Source organism: Paramisgurnus dabryanus, chromosome 13 (assembly GCF_030506205.2).
Source record: "Paramisgurnus dabryanus chromosome 13, PD_genome_1.1, whole genome shotgun sequence".
NCBI lineage: Eukaryota > Metazoa > Chordata > Actinopteri > Cypriniformes > Cobitidae > Paramisgurnus > Paramisgurnus dabryanus.
This window is the reverse complement of record NC_133349.1, coordinates 11,383,604-11,400,680: the sequence shown is the minus strand read 5'-3', so window position 1 is coordinate 11,400,680 and position 17,077 is coordinate 11,383,604. Positions and strand designations below refer to the sequence as shown.

The following is a 17,077-nucleotide window of genomic DNA, read 5'->3' as shown; positions in this document are numbered from 1 at the left end:
GAAGGTCCGAAAGGTCAGCTCTTCAATTTTCCAGATAAGATCGTTGATTTTGGACAGGCATTACACTGGAGTCTGATTTTTTATTTACTGAAACAACATAAAGTAGGGTTCTGATGCTGTTATACTGAACTGATCTGTGTTTACAGAAGGAAAAAAACATATATTATGCACAGTAACGCACACAAATGAATTTTTAGGTAGCCAGTCTTTCAGTAATTTTAATATTTTCTTACACAGTGTCTATGGTGTTCAGCATAGAAGAACATGTCATTTAACAGTGCAAAATAAGGTCAGAGACAGGACTGGGGCGATGCATTATAATCGGCATGTGCCTACAGTCATAACACTGGTCTAAAAATTGTGTTAAACTATTGACCTTCAAAATAAAGTGTGTTAATTAACATATTTTGATTAGATAAATTACAAAACAGGTGATAAAGGGGCTGTTTGGCTAAAGTTTTCAAGATACTTCATGATAAAGATTTCCAATTATCTTTACCCCGGCGGGTATATCTGCCCACAAGGGAGGGAGGGGGTGTCAGATGATGATCATGATGCCTCGTAACCTCTCGACAAAGTACAGTAAAACAATGAAAAAGGTACCATATGAAAGTTTATAAATGTATCTTCACTTTGGTCTTTAATTGTGAGGAAACATTTGTCTTGGCCAGATCTACGCATCATACAGAAACATTTGGCGGCTTGTGAAAGTGTCATTGCCTAACATTTCCAAGGAACAGTCACATGATATTTTTCCTTAGAAACAATTCGGTCAGTTTTTTTATGAAAAAGCATGAAAATTTACATGATAACTGTAAAATGATGGTTGCGGCACCATTCTCCTTGCTTTATTACATTTTGCGGTAACGTTATGGAGCATAATCGGACAATATTTGGAGGCAATTTTGACCTGAAGCTGTATCTCGGAAACTGAAGCCAATTAACACCCAGGACTTAATTTCCCTTTACCCAATTCTAGTAAAATTTAGCTACTTTCCTTGTAGACAAGTGTAAAATCCTCAAGAGCAGTACTTGCCATCTATAAACATGCATCACAAAAGTATATATAGCCATTTCAAGTTTAACACAAATCCCACCAACAGGCCATGTTAATCATCATTCTGTGTGACATTATTGCTTTCGGCTATGATGTTGTAAGATAAATAAGTTATTAATAAGAATACTCATTATTGGCTCTTGGCATATATTTTTGATATTAAAAGTACGTATGGCAATTGTTACTGTGTTTCCTCTTTGTTAAAGATGTTTCATGTCTGTGGTGCGCATGGTGCGGTTCATAAGTTTCGTATCTGTGTCGTCATAAAAAAATCTGTACACTTAGAAACCGTATAGAAACAGCAAATCGAAAATGATGAGTCACTGCTTGTGGGTCTATGTGAAGTCAATGTTAAAGGTCACTGAAATGTGCATACGATCTAGCTGCTTTAAACGTCACAGATGAACAGTGGGTGTGGTTCTAGGATGGTATGAGAGGCGTGGGGATTGTGGTGGGCTTCACATCTCCTCTGCACACAACACCAGCGCTAATTCTGTTCTGTACAGCTTTCCTCCATCGGACAGAGCCATGATGGCGCTTTTATATATCGGGATTTTGTTGACTTCTAGCACCTGTTGGAGAAAATTGTCATTAGAAGATCTCTGGTTTAAAAACTCAAAGCAGGACAGTATCTTTGGATGTCAATTGACATTCATCTGACCTGTTTGAAAAAGGTACAAAAGGCATCACTGGGACTGTACCCTTAAAAAATGGCGCTTTTCCATTGCATAGCATGGTTTGGTTTTGGTCGGGTCAGCTTACTTTTGGGGGCTTTTCCACTGGGTGCAGTAAAACATGATACGAAAACACTGTAGATCACTGATTGGTCTGAGAGAATCGTCACTACCAGCATCATCGCTTTATTGTAAAAGATTAGCTTTACCTTCATGCTAGCTTGCACGGTCTTGAGTAAACCTGTTGTCATCTGTGCTTTGCTGTAAGTTCCCAAACTCCAATTTAGTGATGAAAAACATCCACAGGTTGAGAATCAGGAACACCATAACAGTTTTTTTCAGACTTGCAGTTTGTGGCGGCACATTCTAGACGCGCACATCCGCATATATGCTTAAATGCAACTTAAATGTCAAGTGAGACAGAGGTAGTGATTAACGTAATGTGCAAACATCTACTTGTGGTGGTCAATTTTAATTTTGTGGCGGACTGAGAAATAAATAAATGTATGGGAATGTACAACAGCGCTCTCACTTGTATGATGTCACAGCAGTAGGCAGAGCAAATATAATGACACGCCTATAAACCCTCCCACTACGAAGTGTTACTAAACTCGATGGAAAAGCTAACCAAGCAAAAGTTAAGTGAGCTGACCCGACCTGACCCAAACCAAACCGTGGGGTACTATGCAATGGAAAGCGCCATAATATATACCTTTGAGGTACTAATTTACGCCGTTAAAGTAGAAAGGTGTACCTTTTGAAAGGGTACCGCCCCACTCACAGCTTTTGTAGCTTTATTTCTGAGAGTGAGTGTATTGTACCTTAAATATTAAAATAATGATAGTCATCAATAATATGTTATTTATTATAATATGTTGTTTAATAATATTAAATAACATAACAGTTATTTCCCTGGCTGCCTCTAAAGTTGCAAATTTGCATGCATAGCCCACGTAAACAGCAGGAGATTTGATTTGCAACCTGTATTATCATGCTATTATGTGGAAACCCAAGCTTACACAACGGCTCCAAGTGAGATTCAAAATATATAACCACTGTTTGTCTCGTCTGAAAAAAATAGGTGCGAAACCTCAAAAATAATTGGCTTACCTTGTTGTTTTTCTCGCAAAGATCTTTGAGAAGGGCATCAAGCTCATTTTCATCCATGTAACCGTTTCTGTCCTGTGAGAGGTGAAGAGCAGGGTGAGCAATAACAAGCAGACATATGTGACAGCAGCCGAGGAAACTCGGCGTCATGCCACTTTACCGTCATTTCCCATATTCCCTGCTAGGACATTAGTGACGCCTCATGCAACGTTCTCTCGGGAGAGATTGAAAATCAGGCCATTGAGGATCGGTTTTGCACAGTCAATGCAATGACATGCTGGGTCTCAGGGTGCTCATTTGGCCCTCTGAAGAATTAATAGCCAGAAAAACTAGGCTTGTAATTTCACCCTTCAGAAGATTTGAAACATTGAGATTTACTTAAATAACACAATATACTTTGAGTTACCTTTCATAAGGTTTAACAAAATAGTTAGTCCTGAAATAAAAATGTACTAGTCCATTCCATATATGCCATAGGTTTGTTTGTGTAAGGAACAGACAGTATACTAAATCTGTATGTGAACGTGGGCTAGATGAGATCCTTGAGGGTAAAGTAATGCTGGGTACACACCAAAAGATTTTTTACATCTTATGAGATTTTCAAAATGTGATCGACCACAAAAATGAAATAAAACAATCCTAGATTTAACCATTTTGCTCCTATAGTGTATGGTGTGCCATGATGTGTCAAAGACAGCACACCACACATAAACAAATTTTCAACCAGAGTCTCGATTGTGAACGCAGAAAATCTCACAAAAACTTGCGAGACTATAGAATAAGCACGGTGGACGATATGCAGGAAGAAATTTTACTTTGTGAAATTTCACAATTTTCACTTTCCACATCAACTTCACTTTGTGCTGCGCCATGACGCATCATCTCGCTTTCTGATTGTATATTGCTTTCGTTTCACGTTATATTTTCAAGAGTGTGGGCACGTTTGTCCTCTGGGTTCCCCCTATACATCAGGATTTCTGATCTTAAACATTAAACATGTATACAAAATTATTTTCAAGAAAAAAATTCTTAGTATTTTTGTCTTGTTTTTAGTAAAAATAACAAAAAATTCTTAAATTAAGATGCTTTTTCTTGATGAGCGAAACGACCCAAGGAAATAAGTCTAGTTTTCTGATAAAAAATATCAAATTTAAGTGATTTTGTGCATAAAACAAGCAAAAAAATCTGCCAATGGGGTAAGCAAAAAAATCTTGACAATTTTTCTTAAACACTAAATTCAAGAAAAATTTGCTTACCCGATTGGCAGATTTTTTTTGCTTGTTTTCAGTAAAAATATCTAAAAATTCTTAAATTTAGATGCTTTTTCTTGATGAGCAAAACAACCCAAGAAAATAAGTCTAGTTTTCTGATAAAAATTATCAAATTTAAGTGATTTTGTGCATAAAACAAGCAAAAAAATCTGTCAATGGGGTAAGCAAAAAAATCTTGAAAATTTTTCTTAAACACTAAATTCAAAAAAAAATTGCTTACCCCATTTGCAGATTTTTTTGCTTGTTTTCAGTTAAAATATCTAAAAATTCTTAAATTTAGATGCTTTTTCTTGATGAGCAAAACAACCCGAGAAAATAAGTCTAGTTTTCTGATAAAAATTATCAAATTTAAGTGATTTTGTGCATAAAACAAGCAAAAAATCTGCCAATGGGGTAAAATCTTGAACATTTTTCTTAAACACTAAATTCAAGCAACATTTTCTCACCCCACTGGCAGATTTTTTTGCTTGTTTTATGCACAAAATCACTTACATTTATATTTTTGGTCTAAAAACTAGACTTATTTTCTTGGGTTGTTTTGCTCATCAAGAAAAAGCATCTAAATTTAAGAATTTTTAGATATTTTTACTGAAAACAAGACAAAAATACTAAGATTTTTTTTTCTTTTTTACTTAGTATTTTGTCTTGTTTTCAGCAGAAATATCTAATAATTCTGAAATTAAGATGCATTTTCTTAATGAGCAAATTTTAGAAAATAAGTCTAGTTTTTAGACAAAAAAATATACAATTTAAGTGAATTTGTGCTTAAAACAAGCTAAATTATCTGCCAGTGGGGTGAGAAAATGTTGCTTGAATGAAGTGTTTAAGAAATCTTATTTTTAGATTTTTTTTCTCACCCCATTGGCCCATTTTGCTTGTTTTAAGCACAAATTCACTTAAATTGTATATTTTTTGTCTAAAAATAAGACTTTTTTTCTAAGGTCATTTTGCTCATTAAGAAAAAGCATCTTAATTTAAGATCTTTTAGATATTTCTACTGAAAACAAGACAAAAATACTAAGTAGAAGTCATTTTTTGCAGTGTAATATTTACGCAATCGGGGCACCACTGACCTTCCAATCAGGTTCGGATACTCTTAACACACCTCACACTAATGGAAAATCTGATAAGATAATCTGTAGAACCATCAAGATAATCGGGACATGGAAGGGACACCCCCTAGGATTGTCGGAAGGGGGAAAATCGGCCTAAAATCAGCCCGATTATCTTTTGGTGTGTACCCAGCATAAAATCATTACTGAATTGAGTTAAAATCATAGTTCACATTTTGTTCCCATGATCTGCACAAATAGACCAATATAAACCAAAACGGCAACTGAAACAGTTTATTGCATTTATAGATCATGCGTAAAAGTCCCGATCCTTCTTTAAAGCAACACTATGTAGTTTCCATGTAAAAATGACTTACAGCTCCCCCATGTGGTTGAAAAGCACAACAGTTCCTGGTATCAGACACTCTTCTGCAGGCAGGGGGAGGGGCGGGGCTGTGTTTCCTACCCTCCACCGACACTTTCAGAGTGTGCTTGTAGCAGCTAGGAGGCTGCTCAGGTTGCAGCAACAGTACAATTTGTCCAGTTAAAAGTTGTTCTATCACTGAAATAATTTTAGAGACATTATTTAAAGGTAAAAAAAACTACATAGTGTTGCTTTAAAGATGCGAAATCGCATACAATAGCTTCTCAGAAACATCTCATGTTTAAGCGACTTTCCTTGCCATTAATGCTTGGATAACACGCCTGTGTCTCCTTCGGTTAAAAGTAATGACTAGTGCGGTTGGTGCAAAACACGTAGGCTAAACCTATAATTCGTCGCCATGATTTTACAAAAATGACGTTTTAGTCGGTTAATGAAACTGCATCATCAAAGCATCTACATTTAGAAAATATTGCTACATTTTTTGCACAAATTTGTGATGGAAACCAGGCTAGCGACGCGTGTGTGTTGGAAAATGCCTTCAATCTTTATGCATATGTTGTCTTTTGTAATGCATCATTACCCCTCTGTATTTTCTAAAGATGAATGTTTGAGACTATCTTCCTGTGAGTTTGCAACCTAAACCTGCCAAGCTAGATCAGATAGATCAGGGGTACTGTCATGAACAGTGAAGAATTCACTCCATTCATGGACATTGTAATAGATTACAATTGAGCCTGGACCAAATGCATCAATTGTGTTGGAGGTGATATACTGACAAAGTACTCTCTTTGCATACTAATGGCTGCTTTTACAGATACTGTGGCTGATCTGTGCTTTTTTTAGTGCATAAAACCTACCAGGACTGGGTTTGAAAGACATTGTGCTGTATTTTAAGGTTGATGGACTTGCAAAGACCCTCATGTACGTACCTGGTCATATAACTCAAAAATCTTGTTGAACTCTTTTCTGGCCATTTTTACACCCTGGTGAAAAGAGGTAAACAGCTTGTTCAGTTTGAGTGTGTAAGCTCAGAGAGAATTTGACTGAATTGAAGGATACAAACCTGAAATTTGAGTAGAAAATTCTCTGGGTCTGGTAACAGCCTGTTTAAAAATAATGGAGGCCACATTTACTTTTATCTTCTCAAAGTTAAAAGCCAGCAATACATATTTATGATGAAAGTGCAAATGTACTAACCTTGCCATTTCTGACAGACATAATTTTCCATCTTTATTTGAATCGAAAATCTTAAGCTGAAACATTAAAACATATCTTCTCTTAATATGATGAAGCTCTCCAATGTGGCATTAAATACAGATTATCTGATAACTAGCTCTCTTACCGTAGTCTGTGTGTATTCTTCTAATTTCTTCTCATCATATGGTTTTTTGGCCTTCTGAAGCAGATCTTTCAAAAAGTTCTAAAAAACACAGCATCATTTTACACTGTCAAAAAAACCTGTACCTTTTCTGTCGCTGGGGTAGTACCCCAAGGTTCCGGTTTGTACCTTTACAGGAATACTAAACATAATACAATGTTGTATCTTTTGGGGGACATTACTGTACCTTATGGACCTATCATGTACCTTTAAGTGCAAGAAGAAATTTTACAGTATAAGCCACTGTATAATCTTTTGAATGTTTAAACAATGTTTATAACCTTAAGTTCATCAGCTTCAATGTATCCACTGTGATCAGCATCATAATTTCTCCAGGCCTGAAAAAAAAAAATAAGCAGGATATGACATCACAATAAAATAAAGCACATCCTTAGCATTAATTTGGCACTACATTAGCATACTGTAAATGCTTTCATGTCCAGCTGTAAATATTGCTCTGTGCAGTAACAGTGTATATGGTTGTAATTTCGAAATATAATCATTTTCAGAAGATGATTTTAGTATATTTCATTAAAAAGCATTGTGTACCTCCATAAATTCTGCACAGGACTTTAGCTGTTGTCTGAAAAATAGCAAGAAGTTTTCTTCTGTGGGTAGTATTTGTACCAACTGCAAGAGATGATAAAGAAATAAATCAGATCAACATACTGGATAAAACATTTCGGTCGTGTCTAATTTAATGTATAATGCAATAATTAAACGATATATGCATTAATTCATACACTTTAAAAGTGCTGGGTTGTTTCAATCCATAGTTGGGTCATATATGGACAAACCCAACTGTTGGGATATAATAACCCTATGCTGGGTTGTTGTTACCCAACTATGCAACTTTTTTTTAGAGTCGAGGTAAGTGAGGGTAACAGTATCAGCTATGAAGAGAAGTCAGTTTATAAAATGTCTAAAAAAAGGCTACTGAATCCGAGGGTATCCATGCGTAGATAACATCTTTTAACAAGATCCTCCCGAGAGACCTGTGGACAGCTGCACAGATTTTCAAAAATCCATCTGCCCTTTCTTACTAGGCAATGCTTTTTTCAGGAAGGATGGTCAAATGTGGCCTCAAAAGTAGTTTTGTATGGCATACATTTAGGCCTGGGACACACTGGACAATATTTCTTAAACTTTTTTAAATCCATGGGAAAACACAAGACCCCACACGTGACATAATGACTATAGTAACAGTTTCAAATTGATGAATATCAATATCACAGAAACACAAGATCAAACGTGACTTGAGAAAAAAAGTCAGTAACACTGTAATTTCTACAGAATTTTTTTTACAGTGTTAGGGTCACGCCCCCTTTCGATCGTTAAGGGTGCAAATCGGGCTTAAAATCTTCACGTGTGTGGCCAGCCTTAGTCTCTTGTTGAAATGTAGTTTTTTATGTTATTTAAGGCTTTAGTGCCTCTATCCAGCAGAGTTCAATCTTTTTTATTAAAATACAAACAGAAAATACAGGAAGTATGTACAAAAAAAATTATTTTCAGGACTAAATGTCTTCTTAAGGCATCGTCTGTGTTAAGTGTGACCTCCCTTGGCACAAAATACATCTTGAGGGTTTTTGAGCAGAATGAAGTAAAAAGACTAATTTCTTTACAATTAGAAATTAGGATTTAATTTTATTTAGGTTTAAGAGATCCTGCAGTCTCCTGCTATTGCTCAAGTGGAAGGGGAGTTTACCCAAAAAACTTCATATCAGTTTACATTTTTATACAGTTTTAATACTATACACATTTCCTGTATTTTTTGGATGTATTCTATTAAAGAGACTGAGAAACAATTATATATGATCACTATAAGATTGCAAAAACAACAAATCTAATTCTGGCATGGTGGCCTAAGACTTTTGCACAGTACTGTATATCTACATCACATTCGACATCTGTGAAATCCTGTCTGAAGTCTCATAATCTCATTTTGAGCATCAAACTTTGATTTCAGTTATTGATTTCCATCCTTGACACAATCTCAGTCAATATAAAAGATATCAAGGGTATTTTTTCACAGAATATTCTTTACATTTTGTAGGATGATTTTATTTGGAAAACAGTCAAAATGACTTTAGCTGGGTTTTCACGGTCAGGGCAACATTTATGCATTCAGCAAACGTTTTTATTTATATGGACTAACAGAGTTTTTGTGTGTGTGTGTGTGTGTTCTCTAGGATCTACTTTTGCATACAGTATCTAGCACAATGCTCTCTACCAGTTGAAGTACAGGTTTCTTACCTCAATGATACCTATTTTCCCATCAGCATTTTGTTCATATTTCTCCACAAAGGCCTTCATTTTGTCTGTTAGTTCCTGCGGGGAAAAAGCATTCAATAAACAGGCAGTCCTCAGACTGAGTTATTCTGTAACTTTCAAGCATTCTAAAAGAGCACATCGTCCTGCTGTTACATTTCATTTACTACAAAAGTTTTTGGTTGATTTGTTTTTTCCTCAGGAAGCCGCTGATGTGTAAGAAATCCAATCCGCAAAGACAATTACACATGCTGTTATCTTCAGCCCTCATTGCACAGTGCTGATTGTGTTTTCATTCTGCACTTCACACATATGGCAGAATCATCTCAGGTAACAGGGCATCTTGGGTGATTCAAGAAGAATGAATTAATTTGAATCTAATGTACATAAACAATATTAGCATTAACAATGTTATCTGAATTACTCTACGGAGTTGTCTGAACAAACAGAGTTGTTTTGTTTGCTGTTAACAAACTGGAAGGTCCCAGAATGCATTGCAGCATGAATTAATTATACATTTATACACACTAAAAACAAACAGTGCTAATAGCACTAAAAGTGGTTCTTGGCTCTTAATCACAGAGGAACCATTTTAAGTGCCATTTGGCACCTATGACAAACCTATGAAGAACCATACGGTGGCTGTAGCACCACATATGGTTCTACACCGGTGCTACTTAATCGTTGCTATATGGCACTTAAAATGGTTCTTCTATGATTAAGACTTAAGAACCACTTTTAGTGCTATTTAGCGCCGTTTGTTTTTAGAGTGTACTCTTACAGAGTTTGTGAGCAATTTAGGTAATTTAATTTCATTTGGATTTATTTTTACTTTATTTCTCAGCCAATCTTAACACTGTTAAACAGGTCTTTACTTTAGAACTATTTATTATATGGGTGGTTATATAATTGCTAGTACATTTAATGTCTAAAGTCATTTTTCTGCTCTATCTAATGGTTATATATTTTATTATAATAACTTATTATAATAATTATTATTTATTATAATACCTTGGTACTCATTGTCATGGATCACAAAATTTTACTGGTAATAACAATATAATAATATTTTCTGTACAAATGTGTCTTATAGCTGGAAAGCTTGAAATACCATAGCTTGGGAAGTCATTATTTCCAGTTGTCCAAATTAGTCAGGGTCAGTTTTGTTTCTTTCAAAATCTGTTACCTAGGTAGAGTAACAGTGTTGACAGTCATGTATGTGTGTGTGGGTATGTGTGTGTTTCTCTGTGTATGACTGCCAGTTCTGTTTCATACTGTCACATATGATTTTTCACAGTGTAGCAGGAAACACATACAGCAAAACATATTAACTGCATGCCCCTCTTTAGCATTTATCATCCAGCAAAATCACACTTGTAAGCAAAAAAATGTGCACTGCTTCATGTCTTTTTAAAATTGAATTGAGCCAAGGTGGGAACACATGGACAATGTATATCACAAGTAATGCTTGAATAAAAAAACAGAATGTCATAGAGGTAAGAAATGAACCAGAGGTTGGTTCTCCTCAGTTTTGTGCATTACCTCATCCTTACACCTTACGGTCCAAAACTCATTGACACAGGGATCTCAATAAAACAATGCCACTGGATCAAAGTAGTGTCGTACAGGGCCATAACCAAGGGTTTACTTGGGATTTGTTGTGTGTGTGTGTATGGGGGGGGGGGGGGGTTTGCAATGGGCATGTTAAATACTGATGACATGCAAAGCCACTGGTGTGTTTCAGTGATATCCTGGACCTCTGATAAGTTTTAGCTTTCAAGCTGTTCCAGAAGTTGACCCAAAATCGCAACTTGAATTAAATATTCCAAATCTATGGGTGGTTTCCCGGACAGGGATTAGACTAGTCCTAAACTGAAATAAATGTAAGAGCTTTCCAAACTGAAAACATCTTGCACTGATATTTTGCCTGAAAATGCACAGAAGTAATGTTTTTGATAAGGCATGTTTGTTAAAACTAGGAATATTTCCTAAACTAAGGCCTAGTCCTGGCTTGAGCTAATCGCTGTCTGGGAAACCCGCTATGAGTCTGACACCCTATATGGATGTGTTGCATGTCATCATGCACATATGATCAAACTTTCAGGACAGGAAGTTAAAAAAATCATACAACTTCCTTGACTAATTCTAGGCATAAAAGACTCAATTAACAAGAAAAGGTGCAACATATTAGCAACATGTCTTATAAATTAGCCATAGAGATTCCTTAGGTCACCACCAGCTAGTAAATACAATAACTAGTTTGTATAATCAAAAATACATTATTTTATTGTTATATGTAGTGTTTTCAAGTTAGCAAATTGTATGAGTGACATGGCAGGCACATTGGTGTGGAGGAGAACGAGACCTTCAGCCTGTGTGCTGGAGCACAGCCCCGGCCCAATTTAAACCCTGGCCATAACCCTGCATGACCCAATATTCAGATTGGTGATCGAATAAATTATTTTCGAAACTCAGTTTTTGTCCCATCCAATCCTAGACAGTGAATGTGAATGTTGCTGGTTCAAGTAAGCTGCATGCACTCGCTATCATCATTTCATGTGCTGTGACCTTCAGCAAAGCATTTATTCTCAGGTTTCTCCAGCAAATTTTTTTCTGTAACGAGTGCTATTTTATGTTCTTTGGATGACAGCATCTCCCATGTGACAAATTACTAAACTTAATAATGAAATAAATTCTAGATGTTCATTATAAATCATTCAGCGCCTGTCTGGCAATGTGCCCCATGTTGTTTGCATTTCAACAGCCTAAATTTCTATTTTCCCAATCTAATAACATACTGTTCACGTTGTTTTTATGTCAATTCATTATTTTACATTACGTCTAAGAAATGACAACCAAAACATTGCAGCTACAATAGGTTGCTGAGTTATTGTACAACAAAAAAGTATCCTCTATTTAGCATGTAATCCAACAGCAGATGTGACAGATGCGGGACAGACTGACTCTGGTGTGTTTGTCTCTTTCTCTCACTACTGTTTACACATCTGACAACAAATTGCTTCCTCATGTCTTAAATAGGAGAAATCCATCATATTGTATATTATTATAAATGCTTATGCATAAAGTCACTAAAATTAGGAAGTACTAATGCCTTACAAAAAGGTAGCACTGTAGTAACTGCGCCACTCATTGTACTAACCAAAAATGAAATCAATGCACACATTTTGAGGATTGAAACAGATTTCAGCATATTCTGCTCCTCATTTTCATTTAATATTTCTCTTAATGTTTTCTGCAAATTATTACTGCTATAAACATATTATTATAATTTACTCGAATTAGTGGTACTAAAGCACAACATCTTATAATTTACACCTAGCCTAATTTCAGAAGACCAATTTTATGATACCAACATCAAAACTGTGTTACTCACCAATCCGGCTTGTTTTCGTGCTTGTTGAAGTTCTTTGATAAAATTCTGCAACTCCTTACCCTCGATATATCCATTACCTGAGAGCATTCACAGCCCAAATCAATGACACAGCACACTTTCATTTCACAGAAGATGACAAAAAAATCTGAAATGAGTTAACAATCTTTCTTTTGCCCAAATCCTCACAGGTTATTGCACGTCAACTAGGTCGTATTAGACAAACTAATATAAACAAACTTTAATAAACGAGCCGTCAAAATAATCCCCAATCGTTCTTCCTCAAAAATTCTTTAGGCTACTTCATGAAATCCACAATATAAGGAAAGCAATTACCATCGTTGTCATAATGATGGAAAATATCCAGGAACTGTGAAGCGGAGATTTCTACTCCTTGGAGGTAAGCGTTTGCCATATTTTTGCCGTGTATCAGTTGCTTATGTTTGCAGGGTGATGCTGTGATTCTGGATGTGTGATGTCTCCGGTATTTAAGCGCTGTTGCGCCCTCCTCCTCTCTGATGCGCGCACCTCTGTCTCCGCGCTCCGCAGGTAAAGCGCGCACTCCAGTGACTGTAGCCTACTGCTGAGCTGCACATATGAGACGCATTCAGATCAGGACTGATGTGACAGAATCAGCACATTGATTCTCTGTTGAAATTAAAATAGAAACCGTGGAACATCTGGTTACAAAAAAATGCTATTTGGCAATCTGACACGCTGTATGGCACCATGTTCATTTTCGGTTTCAAACTTCATAATTATTTAAAAAACCCTTTTGAGGTTGCTCTCTTTTTAGACTTTCAAAGCCAATGGACACTTGGAGAATATAAAATTGAAGTTCAAGGTACAAAAAATAAAGAAGAAGATGAGTTTACCTGGGTAACAAAAAGAGAGACAAAGATACTGACATTGGGTATTGGAAGGTATTGGTGTGCTTTTATTCTTTTTTTATGCTTTCTCCAAAAGTTCAAATTAGCCTATACTGTCTGAATGCTGTAAATGTAAAATTATTGCATTTGTAATTTTATAATAATTTAATAATACTCTAAATGAATTAATAAAAAAATTATAATCAGTGATTTGAGATAATCAAATTTCCATTTTTTTGTGAGATTTCAATGCATCACTGAAATTGATATATGTGTTTTAAGCTGATACAATGTGTGAATTTCCAAATATTTAAATATAACACATGTTCCTGTAGTTCAACTGGTAGAGCACTTATGGGTTCGGTCCCAGGGGACAAACATAAAATGTACTTTAAATGTACTGTTAGCTTTGAAGGCGTTTGTCAAATGCAAAATATACAATACAATAAAATATACAACATTCAGTACCTGAGGAGATTTTTTTCATTTGGGATCTGGGTGCAGTGTAGAAGCAGTTAACAAGATGTATGACTTTGTTACAGAAAGCACAGCTAATAACTTTAGGTCTGTCAAGGTCAAATCCATAATGCAGTAATGTGAAATGCTCTGTAAAAGCCAACAGCTGCCTACTAAACAACCTGAACCTTACACCTTACAGAAATCACAATCTGCCCTATAAGGTTCAAAAGACAAAATCTTCTTTTTTGCAAACCTGAAAAAAATTTTTTTTTTGTTTAAGCATTGCGTTTCTTGTTTGTTTTTGTCTTGTTTCTCTTGTTTACAGAACATTAATTTCTAAAAAAGCAATGACATAGGAGGTAATTGCACTCCATATGTTTTTAATGAGGCTCCCCCCAGACAGACTGGCACTAGCTCTCTGTCACTGCATCCTGCCTGGCAGGTAGGCAGACAGAGAGACAGATAGATGGACAGCTCTCCACACAGGTACCCTCATGCAATTACAAACCTCACTGGTAACCTGACAGTGAGTAAAATGACCTTTAATTACATGGTGCAAATCCAGATGTTAATAAAATACTGTTCTTACATTTTTATGAAAAATAGACACTATGCTGCCATCCACCCTACTGTCCGAGATAAAGGTACAAATGCTGTCACTGGGTGGTATCTATCTATCCATCCATCCATCAAGATATGTTGTAAATGTTGTATGTGGACATTGGTAGATGAACACTGTTTGCTGCCTGAATTCATATAAGTTGGCTGACACATGTAGTGTGAGCAAAGGCCATTATGAAACACTACTGCAGAGTAATATTGTAAGGACCTTGCATCACACTTTAACAAGCACACGCTGGCACCTGCACATGTAAACAACCCATCTACACCCAGGTGCTTCTTTTACCACAAGGCTGTTGAATGCTTCATTCTGATTGGTTAAGAAACGTTCTACAGGTTTGCATTATTTTTAAGTAAATGCACAGTTCCAGGTCCATCAACCAAATTTCCATATTTGTACAACAAGTTTAACTGATATGATGTATCGATTTAATTTCAATAAATAAGGCATAAATATAAGTGTGGTAAATAAATAAATAAATTGAAGAAAAATTAACAAATTTTTTAAAAGGAAAATTAATACAGTAAATAAAAACTGATTGCCTGCTTGTTTAGTTTTTTTTTTTTCATTTCTGATTATATAAAACTAGAACAAAGAGGGCTTTTCAAATTTTAAAAATAGTTCCCCTGGGTTAACGTTGTAATTTGCATATTTGCGATGTCAACTGTCATGATTGGACAAATAAAGTCGTGTCAGACTGCTTCCGCATCAGTGACAAAACATCACGCAAATCTTTATTAGCTGGTGCGCTTTTTTTAATTCAATTTAGAAGTTTTTCCATCGTTTCAGCGTCATTTTTCAGGTTTCCCTCAAATGGTGAAACGGCTGTTTACATAGCGTGCGGAGTTTCTGTGGTGAGTGTTCGTTACTGATGACCAGTGGACTGTACAGTATCTTCAGGTACATGCTCTGTTTCTGATTGGCTGTCTGTTGCTATCATTCTAACCTGCTTCATTTTACAATGTAACATACATGTTAGCAGGGTTTCATAACCCTGGGTTAATATCGCTTCTAAAATACAAATAGACACTTTTACAGCCCACGTGATCAAATAGACTGGCGCATTTTAGCAACAAAAGTGTTATTCCCCATTGGTTCTAACATGTTAGCAACTCAGAAAGTTTATTAGTTGCGTTTGGTTGCACTAAATAATACTAATATACGTGTATTTGTATCTGGCAACTTTATATTTGGGCGTCTGCTAATGTCTTCTATCCACTTCAATATAGTACACGGATATGGTAGCTGTGATAAAAAGTTGATAAAGTAAATTTTTTAAAAATAACTTTGTCTGTGTTGCTTTACTGCTGATTCTTGCCAAACTTCCGTTGCCAAACTGCGCGCGCATACGTTGCCACGTCATCAATGTGTACAAACAGTAAAAGGGTCTTTGGGAAACGCTCCTTAACCCAGGGTTTATAAAGGCAACCTGGGGTTAAGCGCAATGTGAAAAGCCATTTGGTATTTTCAAACTAGAGCACACTAGAACTCAATGTGATTTTGCATTATCATTTTAAAAGCCTGAAAACTGCCTTACAATTAAAAGATGTGAGCAAGGAACCATTTTTGGGGTAGGCCTATTTTTTTGTCTTAATCACTCATGCATTTACTTTATATTCCCTGCATACAAAATTGTGTTTTTGTTTGTTTTCTTGCAGGAATTGTCTTTGTTAATTGCATATGGTGAAGTAATTATAATCTGCATAATGCTTACATTTATTTGTAATATTTCGTATCTTAGTCATTTGCAAATAAATCCAGCCTTGGTTCTAGCTCAATAACTTTTAGTATGTATGATTGCAGCCTGGACAATAAACATAAAGTACTTTTTGTCTATAAGATCCTTGTGTAGCCCACTGCACAAATTTGTTATCAGTAACCACACAAATATTTCATCCGGGGTGTTGGAAAAGCTACTGATCCTGGAAACATTTGGAGCATGTCCGAACACTTAGATTATGGCACAATAAGCATTTTCTTCTCTGCTAACATATGTAAGAGCTAAAAGAGAGTTGAAGTTTAATCTTACTGTAAGCTCAGTGAGGGATTAAATGCAGTCTAAAAAGTGTTTGAAGACCCATTTTTCTACCAGAACTTTTCAGAAGAATGGTCAGAAGGGACCAATAATTCATGCTGACTCAAAAAAGCAGAATGCAGCTGTCTGCTTTAAATTATTTTGAGCCCGTCAGGAATTTACTTTCCGTACTTGAAATGCACAGAAAATCAAATAGGTTATGCCCGCAATGACAGCACAGTCAAACTCTTGATTAAGTAAAAATCTATTTTATTGATTGAAATACTCATTATAAGATGGTGCTAATTAGAAGAATGACCCTTTGACCCTCAAAGTTGCATATTAGGAGAGTGAATTCATTTTGCTTTGGCAAACAATATTCAAGTCAAGATTGCACAAGCTCAAATAAACACCACAAACTTGACAACTTTTTTCATAAAAGAGATGTTTAGAGAGCTACACTGTGCAAAAGTCTTATGCCACCATGCTCCTATTAGATTGGATGTTTTTGCAATTGTATAGTGACCATA

General features: G+C 35.8%; 1 protein-coding gene across 1 annotated transcript; it reads right to left on the bottom strand.

Moving 5' to 3' along the window:
- Positions 1–202: 202 nt before the first annotated feature.
- On the bottom strand, positions 203–13,135 carry calb1 (calbindin 1). The gene is made up of 11 exons (XM_065298497.2): positions 12,920–13,135; positions 12,587–12,663; positions 9,178–9,252; positions 7,474–7,554; positions 7,206–7,262; positions 6,889–6,966; positions 6,744–6,799; positions 6,610–6,649; positions 6,476–6,529; positions 2,842–2,913; positions 203–1,629 (listed from the first exon to the last, which is right to left on the bottom strand). Exons 1-11 carry the CDS (start codon positions 12,996–12,998, stop codon positions 1,516–1,518), a joined length of 783 nt encoding a protein of 260 aa, XP_065154569.1. The 5' UTR covers positions 12,999–13,135; the 3' UTR covers positions 203–1,515.
- Positions 13,136–17,077: the final 3,942 nt, after the last annotated feature.